This window comes from Octodon degus, unplaced genomic scaffold, assembly GCF_000260255.1.
Source record: "Octodon degus isolate 3935 unplaced genomic scaffold, OctDeg1.0 scaffold00223, whole genome shotgun sequence".
Taxonomy (NCBI): Eukaryota; Metazoa; Chordata; class Mammalia; order Rodentia; family Octodontidae; genus Octodon; species Octodon degus.
Window position 1 is genome coordinate 531,009 of NW_004524799.1, and position 19,464 is coordinate 550,472.

Below are 19,464 nucleotides of genomic sequence, written 5' to 3' on the forward strand. Positions count from 1 at the left end.
CATGCAGAAAATGCCTAAGAAATTTACATTTCAAAAGTAAAGAAGCTGAGGCAAAATGGTAGAAAACTCAAGGCCTGCTTGGGCAATTAAGTGAGGCCTTCTCTCAAAAAGAGCTGGAGTTGTAGCTCTATGTGAGGCCACAATCCCCATTATCACCAAGGGGGGAGGGGTGTGAAAATGACAAAGGACCTAAATGGTTTCTGCACTTCACTCAGTGGTAAAACATCAATACCAGATAATGGTGTTAAATTACAAATAATTACTGTAATATCTAGATTCATAAGCCACTGAGAAATCCGTAGGAAAAAAAACTGAAAAACATAACAAAATCTAGATGAAATCCTAAAAATAAAAAATAAAATAGTAGAATTAAACTCTAACATGCCAAGTGTAAGAGGTTTAAACTTGCCAATTAAGAGACCGAACAGTGATTTTTAAAACTAACTAGCAAATACACTTTCTAAGAAAAGAAAAAACTATGACATGAATACATGGAATAGAAAAAAATGATGGGCTGGAGGTGTAGCTCAGATAAGTGCATGCCTGTCACGTACAAGGCTCAGAGTTCAATCCATGGCACCACAAGAAAAGGCAAAAAGGTGTGACAATATCATGTAAATATTAAATCTTTTCAAAAGTAGAAGTGGCTATATTAATATATACTTCAGAGAAAGGCAAATCACTAGTGAAATGAAAACAGACATGACAGGATAAAGGTATCACCTCACCAGAAGACATGGCAACCTTATATGTGTACAGACCTAATGACACAGCCTCAAAGTAAAAGAAGCAAAAACTGTTAGAATGAGAATAGACAAATCCACAATTGTAGCTGAAGAATTATAATACCACACATTTGGCAACCAATCGAAAACTAGACAATAAATCAGCAAAGAATAAAGAAATGAACACAATCAACCAACAGGATTTAATGGGCATGTATACAGTGTAAACTTTACCCAAAGTCAATCACCCATGGAACAGTCACCATATAAACCATACCCTGAACCATAAAAAAAGTCAACAAATAAAATAGAAATTATACAGAGTAAATTATCTGACCATAATGGAATCAAGCTAAAAATCAGTAACAAAAAGAAAATGAAAAATCTTAAAATACTTAAAAACTGACCAAAACATTATGAAATATCCTATGGACCAAAGAAATCAGTAAATTTTAAAATGCAAATAACTGAGTTTGGTTTTTGGGGGGGGGGGTTTTGTTTTGTTTTTTTTCTAGAACCAGGGATTGAACTCAGGCCCTTGCACTTAAAATGCAAATAACTGAACAAAAATGGAAATACAATGTGCAAGGATATGCGGGTCACAGCTAGTTGTACTGAAAGATAAATTTATAATACTAAATTGTTAGAGAAAAAGAAAGGTCTTAAATCATGAATCCAAGTTCCAAGGTGAAGAAAACTAGAAAACAAATAGCAAATTAATCCAAAGCAAGTAAAAGGAAATAATAAAGACCAGAGAATAAATCAATAGAGTTGAAAACAATGGAGGAAAAAAATCAGTAAAGCTGGGCATGGTGCCACATGCCTATAATCCCACTCAACTGAAGAGACTGAAGTAAGAGAATTTCAAGCTTAAGGCCAGTGTGGCCAACATAACAAGACCATCATCTCAATAAAATATAAAACTAAGAAATCTGGTTCTCCAAAAACTAAACATTGATAAGACTGATAAACTTTCAAAAACAAACTTGACAAAAATGGAAAACTTCAAGACACAGATTACATCAGAAATGAAAATGGGGATAATACTACTGATCTTGCAATCATGAAAATGACTATAAAGGAATTAATGTGCTGTTCACAAATATTCAACCACTTCAACCAGATCCTCAAAAAATACAAACTACTAGGGCCAGCCAGATAGCTCAGCAGATTAAAGAGTCTGCTTTGGCAGACACAAGGGCCAGGGTTCGATCCTCTAATCCAAGCGCTTGGGAGGCTGAAAACAGGAGTAGTGAAATCCTGTAAACCATGTACTAAATACTTTTAAAAAAATACAAACTAAAAAAAAAATAAATAAATACAAACTACTAAAACTCAACAAAGACAATGGACAATCTGAAGGGTCTTAAAAGTACTAAAAACTCAAATTTCTAATAGACAGCTCCCTAAAAAGTAAGCTCAAATAGTCTCGCTGGAGAATTCTAGTATCTTAGACATGAACTAAAATCAATTTTACACATTCTCATCCAGAAGGAAACACTTCACAACTTATTTTATAGAGGTTAGTATTACCAACACCAAAACCAGACAAGTATTATATGAAAAGTTACTACAGCTAGGCATGGTGGTGCATGCTCATAATCCCAGCACTGGGGAGTCTGAGGCAGGAGGACTGCTGTAAATTCAAGGCCAACCTGGGCTACAAATTAAGTTAAAGGCCTGGTTGAACTACATAGCAAGACCCCATCTCAAAAAAAAAAAAAAAAAAGGGCTGGGAGATAGCTCAGTAGAATAAGCACCTGCCTGGCAAGGGCAGAGTCCTGAGTTCAATCCCCAGGACTGAAAAAAAAAAAAAGAAAGAAAAAACCTAAATAAATGAAGAGATATCGCTTATGCTCATGGATTTTTAAGACTCAACAAATAAAAAATTATCCAAGTTATTCTACAGATTTCAGGAAATTTCTGCCAAAAGTCTAGCAAGTTTTTACAGATATTGCTTATTCAAAAATTCATGGGGGCCAGGGAGATGTCTCAGTGGAATAAGCACATCCCTGGCAAGCACAAAGGCCTGAGTTCAATACCCGGTTCCGTAAAAAAAATAAATAAATAAAATTCATATAAAAATTTTACTTATGGGAGGCCTCAGAACAGCTAGAACAAACAAGAATAAAATGGTCAGTATCACTATTCCTGATGTTAAGGCCTACTACACAGCTACAGTAGCCAAAAACAAACAGGACAAATGAAACACACACAAAAAGTAATAATAATAATATTATGATAATAATAATAATAATAATAATAATAGGGCTAGTCAAATAGCTCAGCGGATTAAAGCATCTACAAGCAGGCACAGGGGCCAGGGTTTCATCCCCAGCCCTTGCCACTTCTGGCCCCACCCCCGGGGCATGCTGAGAGGACTATTGGGACGGGGCGTGGTGGCATGGCATGGTGGTGCCTGCCTGTAATCCCAGCTATTTGAGAAGCTGAAAACAGGCAGATCACTATGAGTCCAAGATCTAGTAGTGAGACCCTGAACACCCTGTAGAGCCTAAAAACTACAATAAATTAATTAGTTAATTAGTTAATTAATAAGAATTCCCTACAGGGATGCCCAAATGATTTAAAAAGATCTAAAAGCAATTCTATAGCAAAAGGATAGCCTTTTCAACAAATAATGGTTAAAAACAACATTCTATGGCAAAAATAAAATAAAGCTCAACATTAATCTCCCACCTAATATGAAGTAAAAATGTGAAACCTTTAACATAGGAATAATTCATACAAATCTAGGCCTAAGCAGTGTTTTTGAAACTCCATAAAATAAAAATTGATAAATTTGAATTCAAGTAATTAAAACCTTTCGCCCTGAAGAAGACTGAAAAGTATAAACCATGAGAAAATATTTACAGCCACATACCCAACAAAACTAAACCTAAAACACACAAGACTCAAAACAGTTTAAAAAAACAAAAAAACTCAACTCCAATTAAAAAATGGATGCCAGGGGGCTGGTGAGATGGCTCAGTGGTCTAAAGCACCTACTTAGAACAAGCTAAGCTAAGCTAAGCAAAGCACAGGGACCGCAGTTCAATCCCCCAGCACCACATGCCAGCCAGCCCCGCCCCCTGGTGGGCTGAGCTGGCCACACACACACAAAATAAATACATAAATAAATAAATAAATAAATAAATAAATGGGTGTCAGGCATGGTGGCACATACCTGTAATTCCAGCGCTCAGAAGGCTGAGTTAGGAGGATCACCGTATGTTCTAGGCCAATTTGAGCTACATAGTGAGTTCAAGGCCACCCTGAAATACATAGCGAGACCCTATCTCAAAAAAGGGGGGGGCAAAAGATATGAACATTTCACTAAAGAGGATACACAAATGGGAAATAAGAACATGAAAGACATGCAATGTCACTATGGCACTAGCCATTAAGGAAATGCAAATTAAAACCTCGAATGGGCCATCATCTTGGCAGGTACCCAGGCACTCCAGACGATTGACGCAAGAGGCTCTCAAGTTTGAGGTCAGTCTTAGCAATGCAGGGAATTAGCAAGATCCTGTCTCAAAACTAAGAAACAAAAATAAACTAAAAAGAGCTGGGGATGTAGCTCAATGCTAAGGTCGTGGGTTCAATTCCCAGTATCACAATAAATAAACAAATAAATGGGCTAGGACTATAGCTTAGTGAGTGGCCCTGTGTTCAATCCCAACTACAGCAATCAATTAATAAATGCAAAGGACATCTGGATGACCCATCTCTATGCATCTATGAGAATATTTTTTTTAAAAAACTTTAGGGCTAGGGCTATAGCTCAGAGACATAAGCACCTGCCTGGCAAGCACAAGTCTGATCCCTAGAACCAAAAAAAAAAAAAAAAAAAAAATGTTTTAGGTAGTAAAACCAAATCCTGGCAAGCATGCAGTGAAATTGGAATACACATACTCTGCTGGTAGAAATATAAAATAGTACAGTAACTCTTGTAAGTTGGGAATCTTTTATAAAATGAAATATGCAACTACCAGCAACTGCACTCTTAGGTATTATACAAGGAAAAAAAAATCTGTTTACACTAAAACCTATAAACAAACTGCTTGTAGCAACTTTACTCACAATAGCCAAAAACTAGAATTAACTCAGATTTTTTTTTTTTGGGGGGGGGGTACTGGGGATTGAACTCGGGATTTTGCGCTTGCCAGGCAGGCACTTACACCACTGATCTATCTCCCAAGTCCTCAGATATCTTTCAATGGGTAAAAAACTATGTATGAGTAGCTCTGAACACTACTCAGCAATAAACAGAACCACTGATAAATGTAACAATTAAAATGACCCCAGGGAAGCCTACTTAATGAATAAAAGGCAATTCTAAAAAAGACATATACTGTATGATCCCATTTATAAGATATTCTTAAAATTACAGAATTATAAAAATGGATTACTGGTTGCCCAAGGTTAGAAATAGGTGGTAGACCTGTACAATGGCTACATAAGGGCAGCAAGATAGATACTTTTTTAAAGATGGGCTATTTTATATCTTGACTGTATCAATATCAATATCCTAATTATCATACAGTACCATAGTTTTCACAAGAAGCTAGCACTGAGAAAAACCGGGTAAAGGGCACAACAGATCTATTATTTCTTACAATTGCATGTAAATCTAAAATTGTCACAAAATTTATGAAAAACAATATTTAAAATCAGTAGAGAAGTATTCCATTTCCAAATCAGTATCATAATATCTAACCTGGCATGTAATGTCCACTTCTATAAATAAGGATAACCATGTCCAACAAGACTTAAAAAATCAGATTAGTAAGAACTCTTTTTCCTTTCATTCAGGAGCTAGTTCTTTTTCTGCAGAATCATGACTACCATGGGTTGAATAATCTTTTTCTGTTTACTTTCTGTGGTACCAGGAATTGAACCCAGGGCTTTTGCACTGGGCTACATCCCAAGTCTTTTTTCTATTTTTGAGACAAGATCTCACTAAATCACTGAATTGCCCAGGTTGGGCCTGAATTTGTAATCCTCCTATCTCTGTGTCCCGTAATGTTTTGATTACAAGTGTATGCAACCATGCCCAGCTACACTAGATAATCTTTGCTGACAGTCTGTTCACATGTATTGTGGGGCTTATGAATACTACCTACAACATCCTGGGCCAAGTAGTATCAGTGGACAAACTTGAACAGTATCAATGACAGAACATTCAATTCATTTTACTTATCTATTTGCCATGTTTTAAAAGTTTTTTTAAAAAGATTCCCTTAAGAGTTATGAGTTGCCAGGCGTGGTGGTACATGCTTATAATCCCAGCACTCAGGAGGCAGAGGTAGAAGGTTCACTGCAAGTTCAAGGCCAGCCTGGGCTATAAAGTGAGCTCAAGGCCAATCTGAACTGCAGAGCAAGACCCTGTCTCCAAAAAGCAAAAAACAAAAAAAAAACAAAAAAAAAAAAGTTGTGAGTTAATGATTACAATTTAAGAGTTATACTCTGAATCTAACTAAAAAATTTCAAATCTACCTCTTAACTAGCAAACTTTAATAAAAATGTAATCTCTCATGTACACAAAACAAAACTCAAAAATAAAAGCTTTCAGTAGATCATAGTGTTCCAAGTAGCTGTGCATAGTAATGTGTTCCTGTAATTCTAGGACTCAGGAGACTGAGGAAGCAGATCTTGAGTCTGAACCCAGCTTGGGCTACACAGAAACTTTGAGGCCAGCCTGAGAAACATAGCAGAATCCTATCTTTAAAAAAAATGGAAAGGGGAAGGGGAAGGGAAGGTTCTGAAGGAAGGAAAAAAAAAAAAAAAAAAAAAGTATGCCATGTGATTCTCACTACTGCTAGGGAAACTGATGGGCCTTACTCATTTTTCAACACCCAAATAACCAGCACCTAGTGGTATATACTTGTTCAATGTGTCATTTCTTGCCAATTAAGACTTCACAATCCATTACACCCTATCATAACATGAGTTTCAGGCCAGCAAGAATATATAGTGATTATAGCTGGAACCAGAAACATCAGATGAAATCTAAGAAACAACAATCCCAATTATATGAGCAATGTTTGAGAAAGTCAAAACACTAATCATTAATTAATAAACAAGATGAAATTGCAAACCAACCTAAGAATAACAGAATGGGTAAGCACCACATAAAACAAGCAACTCTAAGTTGCATTATATGCCTTCATTCAGTTTCTGGTCCTATTGATGCTAAACATCAAAGAAAATTATAATCTGGAACAGAGTTTAATCATGCTCTCCTGGATTAAAATCTTAAAGAACTGAGTCAAACTAAAAATTTCAAATGAAAAGCCAGCTATAATTCTTGTACTATCTAATCATTTTTTAAATTCCTAATTCTTAGCCCCTCTTTTCACAGATGGTGAACCTCGGGGCAGAATTAAGTGATTTGACTAAAGCAGACAACAGACCCAAATAAAGTGTCTAGCTTTCTAGTCCACTGTTCTCAGTTTTTCACATGGCCTCTCAACCAAGCAAGCATTTTGAGTACCCAAGTTGAGAAAATATGAACATCTACTATTAATGGTGCTTATCAAATATTTTTCCAGTTAAAGCAGTAAGTTCTCTAGGGATCAAGTCCACACTGTCCTGTCCTACCATCCTTATGATTAATAGAGAAGATGTGAAAAGACTATGTTAAGTGGTCATTGAACACTACAAAACTATGCAGTAAAGATGCTATTTCAGCTTTACTGACCCAATGGATTTTAAAGCTTCTTTTTCTTCCCAACATCCACCCAACATTAACATCTCTACCCATGAATCAATAAACTACGTAAAAATACTGGAGTCCATGGTTGGGCCACAAGGAGTATCCCTACACTCTGTTCTAAAGGTTAGCACTAAAAAAGGAAAATACTACTTTTCTACACTATCACAGATCTACAATGAAAATATATTCTTTACGAAATAAGTAACACACTAAAAGCCATACCTCTTTTAACTGATGAAGATATACAGAGTACCTTTCATGATAAACCCAATGTCAGGAAACTTGTTTTCTCTCCAGAACACAAAATGCAACATCCTAGACCAGTGATAGTGAACCTGTTAGTGCTTTCAATGACACAGCCTGCAGCAGCACACATGCCATGTCACCACCACTGTCCCAGAGGAAATCTATCACCATGTCCACTCTCCAGATGAGGAAACTGAGCTACCTCTAAAAAAAAAAAAAAAAAAAAAATACTTGCCTAAGGATCACACATCCAGTAACTGGCAGGAACAGAATTCTAGCCTACCTAAAGTCCACATATTACTATCTAACCATGAGTACTAAATAACTACAGTAATTTTCTTTTTTTTTTCTTTTCAAAGTTTTATTGATAAACATATAGCAATGAGACAGTTTCAAATCAAATCGAAAGTACAGTTTCAACAAATAATACACTGCATATATTCTTCCTAGTGGTTAATTGCTGTACAAGATGCAGAGTAATTTTCTTTTTACTCGGCTTCATCTACTTCTGATGAGAAAGAGCCAAGTTCAGTAATGCCCCCCAAACCTCCTATCGCCTACAGTGATGGAGTCCTTCACACAATCAGTTACATTTTCTCAATCCCATAGACACTCTACCCTCTATGCACACTATTCACAACTCCTCAAAAACCACTTACTTGCAATCTCCAACTCTGTCCTCTTTTTCCTCTTGCTATATGCCTAGTAAACCTCTACTCATGTTTTAAAACCAAACATTACATCTTCATGGTTTCCCTCATCCTCTTTTCACTCAAAACTAACTGCTCCAAAATGCTGAGAATCATGGTGCTATCTTCAATAATGCAGTTTAAACTACCTATAATAAAAGTATGAAGTATTGTAATTGCTCCATGATTTGAAAGCTAAGAGTACTTTGTATGCATATATCTTTATTATCACTTACTATATCCCATAATCAGTCAGATGGCCTCCTCCCGTCTACAGCAAGGTACAGAGGCTAAGTATTACTGGTTACCCTGAACATGAAGATCCCTAACTCAAAAGAGCCCAACAAACGTTTCATAATCAATCAAGCAAAATTTTTCTAGTTCTCATTCTGATATTTGAATTCAAAAACATAAACACTGGTTTTAACTACTATATCTTAACATCTTCCTTAAATATACAAACTATCCAAACATGCACACAGCTAAGACTCATAAAATTCTTAGAAAAAAATGAATTTTGTCATGTACTGTATAATATTCTATTACTCTAAATATAATATTCTAATATTGTAAAACTCTACCACAAAATTAAAACACAAATTCACATCAGACATTCAACTAAATATTTGATTTCCTCTCATTTCCCAAGCAACTAATTCTCAACTTCCAGAAGCAAAAGAAGGTGGTACAAGGGCCGATAAGATAGTTCAACAGACTAAGCGCCTGCTTGAACAAGCGCAGGAACTGGGGTTTGACCTCCAGCACCACAGGCAACACCAGCCTCGCCCCTGGGCAAGTGGAGCTGGTGAAACAGGGCATGGTGGCACATGCCTATAATCCCTGCACTGGGGAGGCTGAAACAGGAGGATCATTATGAGTCTGAACTACGTAGTGAGACCCTATACCACATACATAAAAAAATTAAAAAAAAAAAAAAAGGTTCATAAATATCTGACATTAAGAAATCATTTCTAGGTGCTGGCAAGATAGCTCAGCAGGCTAAAGTCCAGGGGTAGTCCAGGGGTAGTGGCACAGGCCTGTGATCCCAGCACTCGGGAAGCTAAAAACAGGAGGATCAATATGAGTCCAAGCTGCATAGCAAGACCCTGTAACAAACAAATACAGAAAGAAAGAAAGAAAGAAAGAAAGAAAGAAAGAAAGAAAGAAAGAAAGAAAGAAAGAAAGAAATTCTATGTTTAATAAGGGCATCACTGTCTGGTTTCAGAAATAAACAGGTATCTATGGACTAAATGATGTGGCTGATGTCTAAGATTTGCCTCAAGATAATAGAGGGTAACGTACAAAGTACAAATAAAATAAGAATAGAAAAGAACAGAAAGTTGTTGAAGTTGGATGACAGGTGATGGTCAATTGCTGGTTTCCTTAACTTGAAAAAACTAGAAATTTCCCTGAATAAACTGCGCCTTACCCCAAAGAGAAGGATGCAATGAACATAATGTGATTAATCTACAGATTGAAAACCACTCTTCATCTAAACAATTTCTTCCACTGTTGTAAGTTACAATGAATTAGGTGATCTTATATAATATGTAACAAAGCCCAATCCTTTTTCTGAGAACAAATTTAATGGCATCTTTTATTTATCCTAACGCAGGCAAAACTACAAGAATACATCCACAACAAAATGACACTAACAATTTTAGTAATGCAGAAAAGCAGAAAAAAGAATAAAGGGAAAAAAAGATAACAGGAAATTTAAAAACCAAGTCATACAGAAGAAAATGGCACACAGCCTACAAATTAGATCAGAAAACTTAAAGCTATCTAAGTAAGAGGTTATTTCCACTCTTCCAGGTTATAAGATCTTAATGACATCCCAAAGAATCAGCCTGAGCTGGAGTACAGGTCTATGGTAGAACATTTGCCTAGAACACATGAGGCCCCAATTTCAATCCCTACCAACACAAAATCAGTATCAGCCTGTGCCACATTGGACCCAAATATAAACATAAAATCAGCAATGAAATAGATGCTAAAAGATCAAAATAAAGAATGATAACAGTACCTATTGCAAAGACACAAAAAGAAATGGGACCTAATATAGTATTTCTACTTCACTCATTACTAACCCCACTGACGGACTAACCACCAAGTTCACAGATGTAATAGATTGCAATAAAGCTTTATTCAATCTCTTACTATTGTAGCTCTTCTAACTACATTTTTTTTAATTTTATTTATTTATGTATTTATTTATTTGTGTGTCTGTGTGGCCAGCTCAACCCAGGGGGCGGGGCTGGCTGGCATGTGGTGCTGGGGGATTGAACCGCGGTCCCTGTGCTTTGCTAAGCTTGCTCCAAGTAGGTGCTCTAGACCACTGAGCCATCTCACCAGCCCCTCTTCTAACTACAGACACAGCAATTTAACCTCATCTTGCCAGGCATGGTGCTACATACCTACAATCCCAGCAGCACTCAAGAAGCTGAGGCAGTAAGTTCAAGAACAAGATCCTGTGTCCAAAAATAAATAAATAAATAAATAAATAGCCTCTTCGATGGTCAATCAAAATGTGATATTCTGGTATAGTCATCTGAATGCTTACTGTATCATTTAAAGTAATACGTGTCTAAAGTTTTAAAAAATTAAATATCTACAGTTAAAGGGACAGTACAGAAATCTATAACCTATAAACAGTTTATCTCCCCACCTTCACCCCAGACATGTCGTAAGCTCCAAAATAAGCATTATTTAACTACTTTTTAAGTATCATTACAAAATTGTCAGAGAATTTCTTAAATTGACCCATGAATACTCATGTAAGGATCTAAAGTTAGGAACCCACAGGAAAGGTATGTATTACCACAAAATAAAATCAAGGAGGTACAGAACACACAAGGTACCATCTCCAAGAAATACAAAGAAGAAATACTCCTCAAGCCCATTAAAAGCCATTCTAACTTATACTTTGTTAAAATGACCTAATCATAAATTTTCAGAGCATTTCACACTTTTCTTATATGACTGATGTTGATATGTTAGTCATACTTTTTTTTTTTTTTTTAGTACAGGATCTAGAGGGTCTCACTACACAGATCGGACTCATAGCGATTCTCCTGTTTTCAGCCTCCCAAGCATTGGGATTACAGGTGTACACCACCACACCATCACTGTCTCAGCATGCCCCAGGGTCAGGGCTGGCATGGCAGGCCAGGGATCAAACCCTGGTCCTGAGTCTGCCTATGCAGATGCTTTAATCCACTGAGCTATCAGGCCAGCTGAGTCATACTTATCTTGCCCCTATTAGTAAACTCAATTCAACACAAGTGAGTGATACCTATTATTTTCATATTCCCTGGCATAAATTACTTGTACTTAAACTACAAACCAATATGGAGAATTGATACAATTACATGTGACGTGTCAGTATGAGTACCTAGAATTTTCAACTGTGTGTGTATTCATTACATATACCCCATTAATTAATTAATCTACAAATAAATACATGTTGGTCCTAAAAAGGCTAATCACCTTTTCAATTCTTACACAATCTGGTGGTGGGTGTTTCCTTAACAGAAATTAGCTTCCTGGATACATTTCAAAAATGTTGCATAAAGTGTTGTCATTAACATCAATTTCAAAGAGCTCAAAAAATTACAATAAGTTTCAAAGTAAAAATAATTACAACAAAAGCCCTTGCAAATATGCAAAGTATCAGTACTATATAAACAAAACTAAGTGTTATATAATGTAAGAAAAAGATTTACTCTGCAGCTATCCAAGCAGGGACACTTCACTTTGGTTTAAAGTGTCTGGTCCTTGGGCTGGCCAGATAGCTCAGCGGATTAAAGCACATGCTTAGGCAGACGCAGGGACCAGGGTTCGATCCTTGGTGTGCCATGCCAGCCCCGTCCCTGAGGTGCACTGAGAGAGTGATGGCAATTGAAACTGAGCATGGTGCACACCTTGTAGACCCTGTACTAAATACATAAAAAAATAAATGAAGTGTGTGGTCCAGCTGGGTATAGTGGCACAGGCCTGCAATCCCAGCACCTGGAAGGCAGAGGCAGGAAGATCCCTGCAACTTTGACACCAGCCTAGGCTACAAAATGAGCTCAAGGCCAGCATGAACTGCATAGGAGACCCCATCTCAAAAAGACTAAATAATGTAGTCCATCACTCCACTCTATTACTTAAATCACAAAAACTCGTCTCTGGGCTGAGGATATAGTTCAGTGGCACAAGTGCCTGCCTTGCAAGAGCAAGGTCCTAAGTTTGATTCATGGTACAAAAAAAAAAAAAAAATCTCTGAAGCAAATTTGTCTTGTTGGGGACTTTTGGTTTGTTTTTTTTTTTTTTGAGCCAGGGTCTGGCTATGTAGCTTAGACTATCTTTCAATTTACTCTGTAGCCCAGGCTGGCCTAGAATTCTTGTTGTTCATCCTGCCTCAGCCTCCAGAGTTCAGGGATTACAGGCATACGCTACAGCACCCAGCTTTTGAAGCAATTTTGGTTTTGTTTATTTCTTTGTTTTTTTGTTTTCAGTACTGGTGATCAACTGGAGACCTTACACTTGAGCCGCTGAGATATCTCCCCGGTCCTGAAGCAATTTTGAACAACCTAAAATATCTAGCAGCATCAGTAAAATGTTCCCTACTCATTTCAATTTGTAATTGACTGTATAGAAAGACTATTCAGTCCAAAGTGCCTCTTTATACATTGTTACAATTCTAATTTGTACAGATAAGTGTACCTACTACTGTATCTTTATTAGCAGGAATGTATTAAAATTTTAAGAAATATATAGTAACTGCATAAAACTTTGTCCAGGTAGTCAACAATGACTATAACTATTTAGAAGACAACTTTCCAAACTGAAGAATACTTTTATTTAGTGTGTGTGTGTGTGTGTGTGTGTGTGGCCAGCTCAGCCCACCAGGGGGCGCAGCTGGCTGGCATGCGGTGCTGGGGGATCGAACCGTGGTCCCTGTGCTTTGCCAAGCTTGTTCCAAGTAGGTGCTTTAGACCACTGAGCCATCTCTCCAGCCCTGAAGAATACTTTTTAAAAACCTATGAAATTAAAGACTTGATTTTTTGGTAAGACCTGATTTTTAAACACAATGCATGACATTAACTCTGTGGTTACTTTTTCCAATCCGAGCATTAAACTTCTTTAGCATTAGAAGCCAGGCATTGTGGCACAGGCCTGTAATCCCAGCAGCGAGAGGCCCACACAGGAGGATGGCCAGGAGTTTGAGGCCAGTTCCTGGGCTCCATAATGAGTTCAAGAACAGCCTGAACTGGAGAGCAAGACCTGCCTCAAAAAAATGAAAAATAAAAAATAAAAAAATAACTTCTTTAGCACTGGAAATTAATATATCCCTTCAAGCACCAGCAAACAGAAAACATATAACATTTGTTTTTAAACATCATCAATATTCAAAATTAAAAGTATAAAAAAGCCACCGCCCGGACTGATCTAATAATTTTCCCCTATGTGCAAGCAAACCACAGTTAGGAAAACAGGATTTGATGCATCTTAAACTACTTCTATTATTGCCCAACTTGAAAGCCCTATTTTAATGAATATCTCCTTGAAAAAGCACAAACATTTTAAATTCATAACTTCTAAAAATTCTACACAATCTTTCCATTAATAGAATTACCAAAAAAAAAAAAAAAAAAAAAAATCCAATGAAACAGAGTACTTACAACCCTCAGAAATGATAAAATAGCCTAAAATAAACTGTAAGTATAGTTCCCTGACAGATAAGATGCCCTCTTGGCCTGACAGAGAAGATGCTGTCCCTAGCTTTCTACTGTTACAAGTTACTCTGAAAGATACTCTGTAGTAACATTGTACCTATATTGTTACATTTGTGCTACATATATTTTAACTCAAATCTTTATCCTTTTTTAAGAAACTTAAAAGGCTCTCAAAAATGTACTAAAAACAACTACTGCTAAAAATGGTTCACTTATTTTTTTATTAACTGACTAATTAAAAAAATAAGTCTTAAGTTACCAAAATATTAAGGGTCAGCATTACAGAGCAAACTATTCACTACATTACAATACCTCTGAAAAAGCAAAGTCTAGCTCTTTACAGCCTTATTTTAAAGATATACTATAAAAATACCACATTACTAGTTGTTTTAGTCCACAACCCCAAGCACTATATATCAAATGGCAGTCCCACAAACAAGAATTCTCCCAATGACTCTAATGTAGTCAACACAAGAGAAGGGTTTAAAGAAAGCAGCCTCACATCTGAAAAAAGTATAACTACATATGGGGGCAAGCAGGGGACACTGCTTTAAGGCTTTTAGCTTCCCAAAACTTTTAAGTCAAAAGTTTTATTTTTCAAAACCTACAATGTGAATTTAAAAGCTTTAAAGAAAAGTGAATACAAATGAGCAAGAATTTAGGCAAACAAGCAGTAAAAGGTACATTTCTGTCCAAAAGGAAAAAAAAAAAGTTACAGAAACTGCATACTCAAGCTTTTTGGAGTATAGGGAACAGCACAACAAAAATCATAATTAAAATGAGAATTTGGGGGAATTATTCAATTCTATTGCCTGTCCTCAGTTAAGTGGCTGAAACCCATCTTTTTAAAAGAAATGCCAACTTTTATTTTTAAGACACAGAAAAAGAATTCTGAAACCAACACAGCTCACCATTCCACCAAAAAAAAAAGAAAAAAGAAAAAGAAATTGCTTCCCAGGACTGTTAAAAAGAGGAATGAAACTAAATAATTGAATACTTCCTACAGCAGGACTCTAGCTCATTCAATCTATTCAGAATCAATCCAATTCTAACAGAAGGTGCGAGGTTATATAATGTCAAGCTTTACATTACACATTCCACCATTATGTTCAGGCTCACAAAGATGCAACCAAGAACTCCATGAGGGTTCGAGCACATACTGCGGAACGTTTTAACACTGAACCTAATGAGTCTTGATATAAGCAGATACAACCTCACAAGCAATGAAGTCAAAAGCAATGAAGACTGTTTTTAAGCTCAAAAAACTACTTAGGTTATCAAATTGCCCCATGTTTTATAAACCCGCAATTCTTCCCCAAAACATAACCATGCTCTGCAGTTTCCTCATTTTTAAGAGGCTGCTGTATTTGAACATCTAAAAAGTAATGCACAACCTCAGAAAAAATATTTGAAAGTGTTCAGTCTTTTAAAATTTAAACTCTTCATAACTGCAGGGTTCAATATTACAGTACGCAACCCAGTGGTAAGCGCCAACTATTGTGAATCTGAATACAAGCATTCTAAAGATATGAAATCATCAACTAGCATTTCACACATTATGCATATAAAACATCAGATTCCACTTATTGCTTCATCACTATAACCAAAAAGGATGTGGCCAAACTTTTGAACTATTAAAACTTTACCAACCTGATGTTAAACTGGTAATATTCCTTTCAAAATAAAATGATCTTTAAGCTAAAATCATTTGTTTAATTTTTTGGAATGATAATTTTGACAGTAACCTTGTATTTTTAAATAAAATATTTCAAATACATCGGTAAGGGAGAAAATTTCGAGATAGGAGCATTACAATTCTGATATTTAAATCATTTCTACCAAGTCACTGTTCATTTTTCCAGCGATATTTCTAATGAAATTAATTAATACCTATGTGGTCAAAGTTTTAAGTAGTATTCGAAGGGATTGGAATTATCAAAAAAGATTCCATTCAGCTTTTTGGTTATTATTTGCAATCAAAACGCCTTATGGTTACTTACTTTTAACAAAAACCTCAGTATAATTACAGATAAAAACGATTTAATGACACGGTACACCAAACGAGAAATAAAAATTAAGGATAACTAAAGAAATACAACAACAAAAAAGCTTGGGCTTTAATCACTTCAAACTTGTTTCTCAAGTGCAACAATAAAAATGTGTCAAACGCAAAGCTACAGATTTCAGCTAGTAAAGAAAACGTCAAGGGCCGGGGATATAGCTCAGTGGCACAGTGCCTGCCTCCTAGGAGCGAGGTCCTGAGTTCGATTCCCAGGACCAAAAAAGAAAAAAGCAAACATCGAATGGATGCCAACACCTATCACACACACTCCAAGTTTCACGGTCCCTATTAAGAAAGGCTTCTAATACCATTTCAGTCAGATTTTGGTCAGGATATACAAACTGATGCAGACAGAACGAGGCTCTAGCCTTTTGTTCGATAGCTTACTGATGGGTAACTAAATGTGCTACAGGTTGACAAGCATTTAGCAGGCTGATACACGTTGTTTCCAGGCTAGAAAAAGGTAGAGGAATTCTGTGCGCACATCCTCTGGGATAATTTTTATTAACCACCACCGAGGAACACACTCCAAAGGAGGGGCCTATTCATCGCTACTATTTATTTCCATGTTTACCTCTCCTCCCTCCCCCAAACCCCCCCTTCACTTTCTCCTCCCACCCTGTCCCGCCATCTTGGGCCGATAGGAGCAGCCATTACTTAACTAAATGACAGTGCCAACAACTTTCCACACAAATAAACAGAGACTACACCCCAAATCCTCCCCGTCCTCCCGTGGCACACACATGGGAAACAAGGCTCCGGGAAGAAAACACACGCACAAATAACTGTAGTATTTCTAGGGCAGAAAGACCAAAAAAGTAAACAAGTCACCTAACTTTAGGTAAAACACACAGCAACCCTGATACATGTCAGCAGCCCGGTGCAAACTCTTCACGGCCCTAAACTACAAGCAACTTCTCCCTTCCGGGAGCAGGGACAGAAGAAAGCCCCAAACGTTAGCTAACAGTCGACATCACAAACAGCCTGCCTCAAGGAATAGAATAAAAGCCGTACGAGGGAACTAAGTCGGAAACTGGAGAAAATCTGCGATCCCTTGACCCTCAGCAGGCACCCTGGAGCTCATCGGCCTGCTCCCCCAAAGCTGTAAAATAGTGGGCAATTCTGTCCACCCAGTTGGGCTCGGCCCCAAAGCGCTGCCGTCTCCGCTCTTCCAGGTTCAGAAGAGAGAGCGATTTCGCAAGGGAGCAAGCGAGGTATCCGGAGTGCAGGGAGAGCAGAGGGAGGAAACAGTTCTCCGGAAGCCCCGCAACCTTCGCTCTCGGCCACAATGAGCACTGCCCCGGCCGAGGGCCCCGGAACGAGCGTGGCGCCGGCTGGGGAGACGGGGTCCGCGCTCCGGCCCGCGGCTGCCTTACCTTGCCCAGTAGGGCCTTCATCCTGGCGCCATCTTCATGAAACCTCACGAACCCGAAGAGGCGGCTGTAGGGGAAAGACACACGCGACTCATTAACGCTCCGGGAACGCCACCGAGCAGTCTCTGCCCGGACCCGAGGCCCCGGTGGCGGCGACGGCGCCAAGAGCGCCGAGCCGAGGTGCCCGCCCCACAGCCGCCACAGGCAAGCGGCGCTCGGGCATCCCCGGAGAGCGGCGCCTGCCCGTCCGGAGCCTACCGGGGGGGGTGACGGCGGCCCGTACCTGTCCAGTCCGCCGAGCGCCTCCCTCTCCTCGGCTGTCAGGCTGGGGGACGCCTCCTCGCTCTCGCCGCTCGCTTTTCCCGCCGCCATTTTCTTTTCCTCATCACCGAAAGCGGCGGCGGCAGCGGCGGCGGTAGCGAGCGACACTCCGCAGGATTTCATGGAAACGCAGCGAATTCACAACTCCAACGCCGACACCCCCCCACCCCGGCCGGGGCACGCAACGACGCCCCCAATCTCCGCACGGGACCGGCACACCAACTTTATCGCCACCTTCTCCGCCGCGAAGAGCGGCGACGAAAAACCCCAACGCGGTAGCGGCGAAGGCGACAGTGGCAGAGGCTGCGGAGCCACTGGGTCTGCAGCGGCGGCGGCTCGGCTGTAGGGTCACATCGCGGGGGCGGGCAAGGGGCAGCCACGGGCGGGGACGGCGGGAATGGCTGGAGCGCGCGGGGCTCGGGAGCAAAGGGGGATTCGTTGGAGACACAAACTTCCCCGGCACCAGCACAAAGTTGTTGTAATTGTGTCACACAGCGAGCCCCACGCCGCCGCCGTGACCCCCCCCTCCGCCCGGTCAGTGGAGCCAATCGGCGCGGCCCACTCACCCCACGTGACCTTTGTTGACTCACGTCAGCCGTGGCTCCACTGAACTTGCTAGCCACTAGAGCCCCGCCCACCGAGGCCGCAACCCACTGGGGAGAGGGCCGCACGCCAATTCTGTCCGGTGGTTGGCTGCTTTGCGCGTCTGTCGGGGGAAGGGTTGTCACCGCCAAGGAGCATCGTGTTAGGTTGTGCCAGTTAAATACACTGGCAGAGAATGGAGGGGTCCGGGCCGTGTCACCTCAGGATCCGCGGCGGGTTCGGGAGGGGGAGGGGGGCGGCGGGGAAGGGCGAGGTCCGGCACCGCCCGTGGCGAGCGCGAGCAGCGGTCCAGGTCGTCTTGGATCGCTTTTGCCCGCCCGAGGCTCGGCCCGGGCCAGACTGCAACTCTGATAGTCCGGGGAACCCGGAGCTCCTCGGGGCCGGGTCCGAGGCGCGTCGCCCGGAAGCATTGCACGGTCCCGGACCTCTGCCCTGCGAAGAAGTCTCAGACTTTTGGCACCACTGGAAATACCGTCCTCCTCGAGGAGCGTAATCGGGGAGCCGCCCTAGACCAGGCCACTTTCGCAGTCCAGATCCCCCCACCAGTGCCGAAAGTGAAGCCCCTTGACCCCCGCCCATACACCCCAGGCCGGAAGAAACGAGGAGTCGCCCGCGGGGTCTGGCTGGCTGATCATACTTCCCCACCGCCAAAGGTCTGTTGGCGGCACTTTCGGGCCAAATTTCCGTGCTACCTGCCTTGCCTTGCATCTTAGCAGTCATTCGTTATAGTATTATAAGAAAAAGCAATGAAAAATTGTTAAGCGGGATCTCCAGAATGTTGGGTTCTGCGGCTGATCTCAGCAGGGCTTTCAGGGAAGAGTGGGGGCTGCTTGTGGACAGGCCTGAGAGAAGACGTAGGATCTTCACCACATCTTGTAGCCCCAAAACACCTTTTTTTCTATCTCCACTACATGCAGAAACCCTTCAACAGCAGTACCACTTTGTGTTTCTGACCGTCTCTCTCTTGCAAATAAAGTCATTAGTCTGGCGTTCAGTTTATATTC

General features: G+C 39.9%; 1 protein-coding gene across 6 annotated transcripts in view; it reads right to left on the reverse strand.

Annotated features, from left to right (window-relative positions):
* Kdm6a (lysine demethylase 6A) overlaps positions 1-18,575 on the reverse strand; it is a 201,491-nt gene extending 182,916 nt beyond the window's left edge. For 2 of the 6 annotated variants that reach the window (XM_004645306.3, XM_004645307.3), the window contains exons 1-2: positions 17,820-18,573; positions 17,540-17,603 (exon numbers count right to left, since the gene is read on the reverse strand). In XM_004645306.3, coding sequence (XP_004645363.1) covers positions 17,540-17,603; positions 17,820-17,980 — 225 coding nt within the window. In that variant the 5' untranslated portion in view covers positions 17,981-18,573. Of the gene's footprint in view, positions 1-17,539; positions 17,604-17,819 lie in introns of all 6 variants that reach the window. The other 4 variants (XM_004645303.3, XM_004645309.3, XM_012517858.2 and 1 more) reach the window with 4 other exon arrangements.
* Between the last annotated feature and the right edge of the window lie 889 nt (positions 18,576-19,464).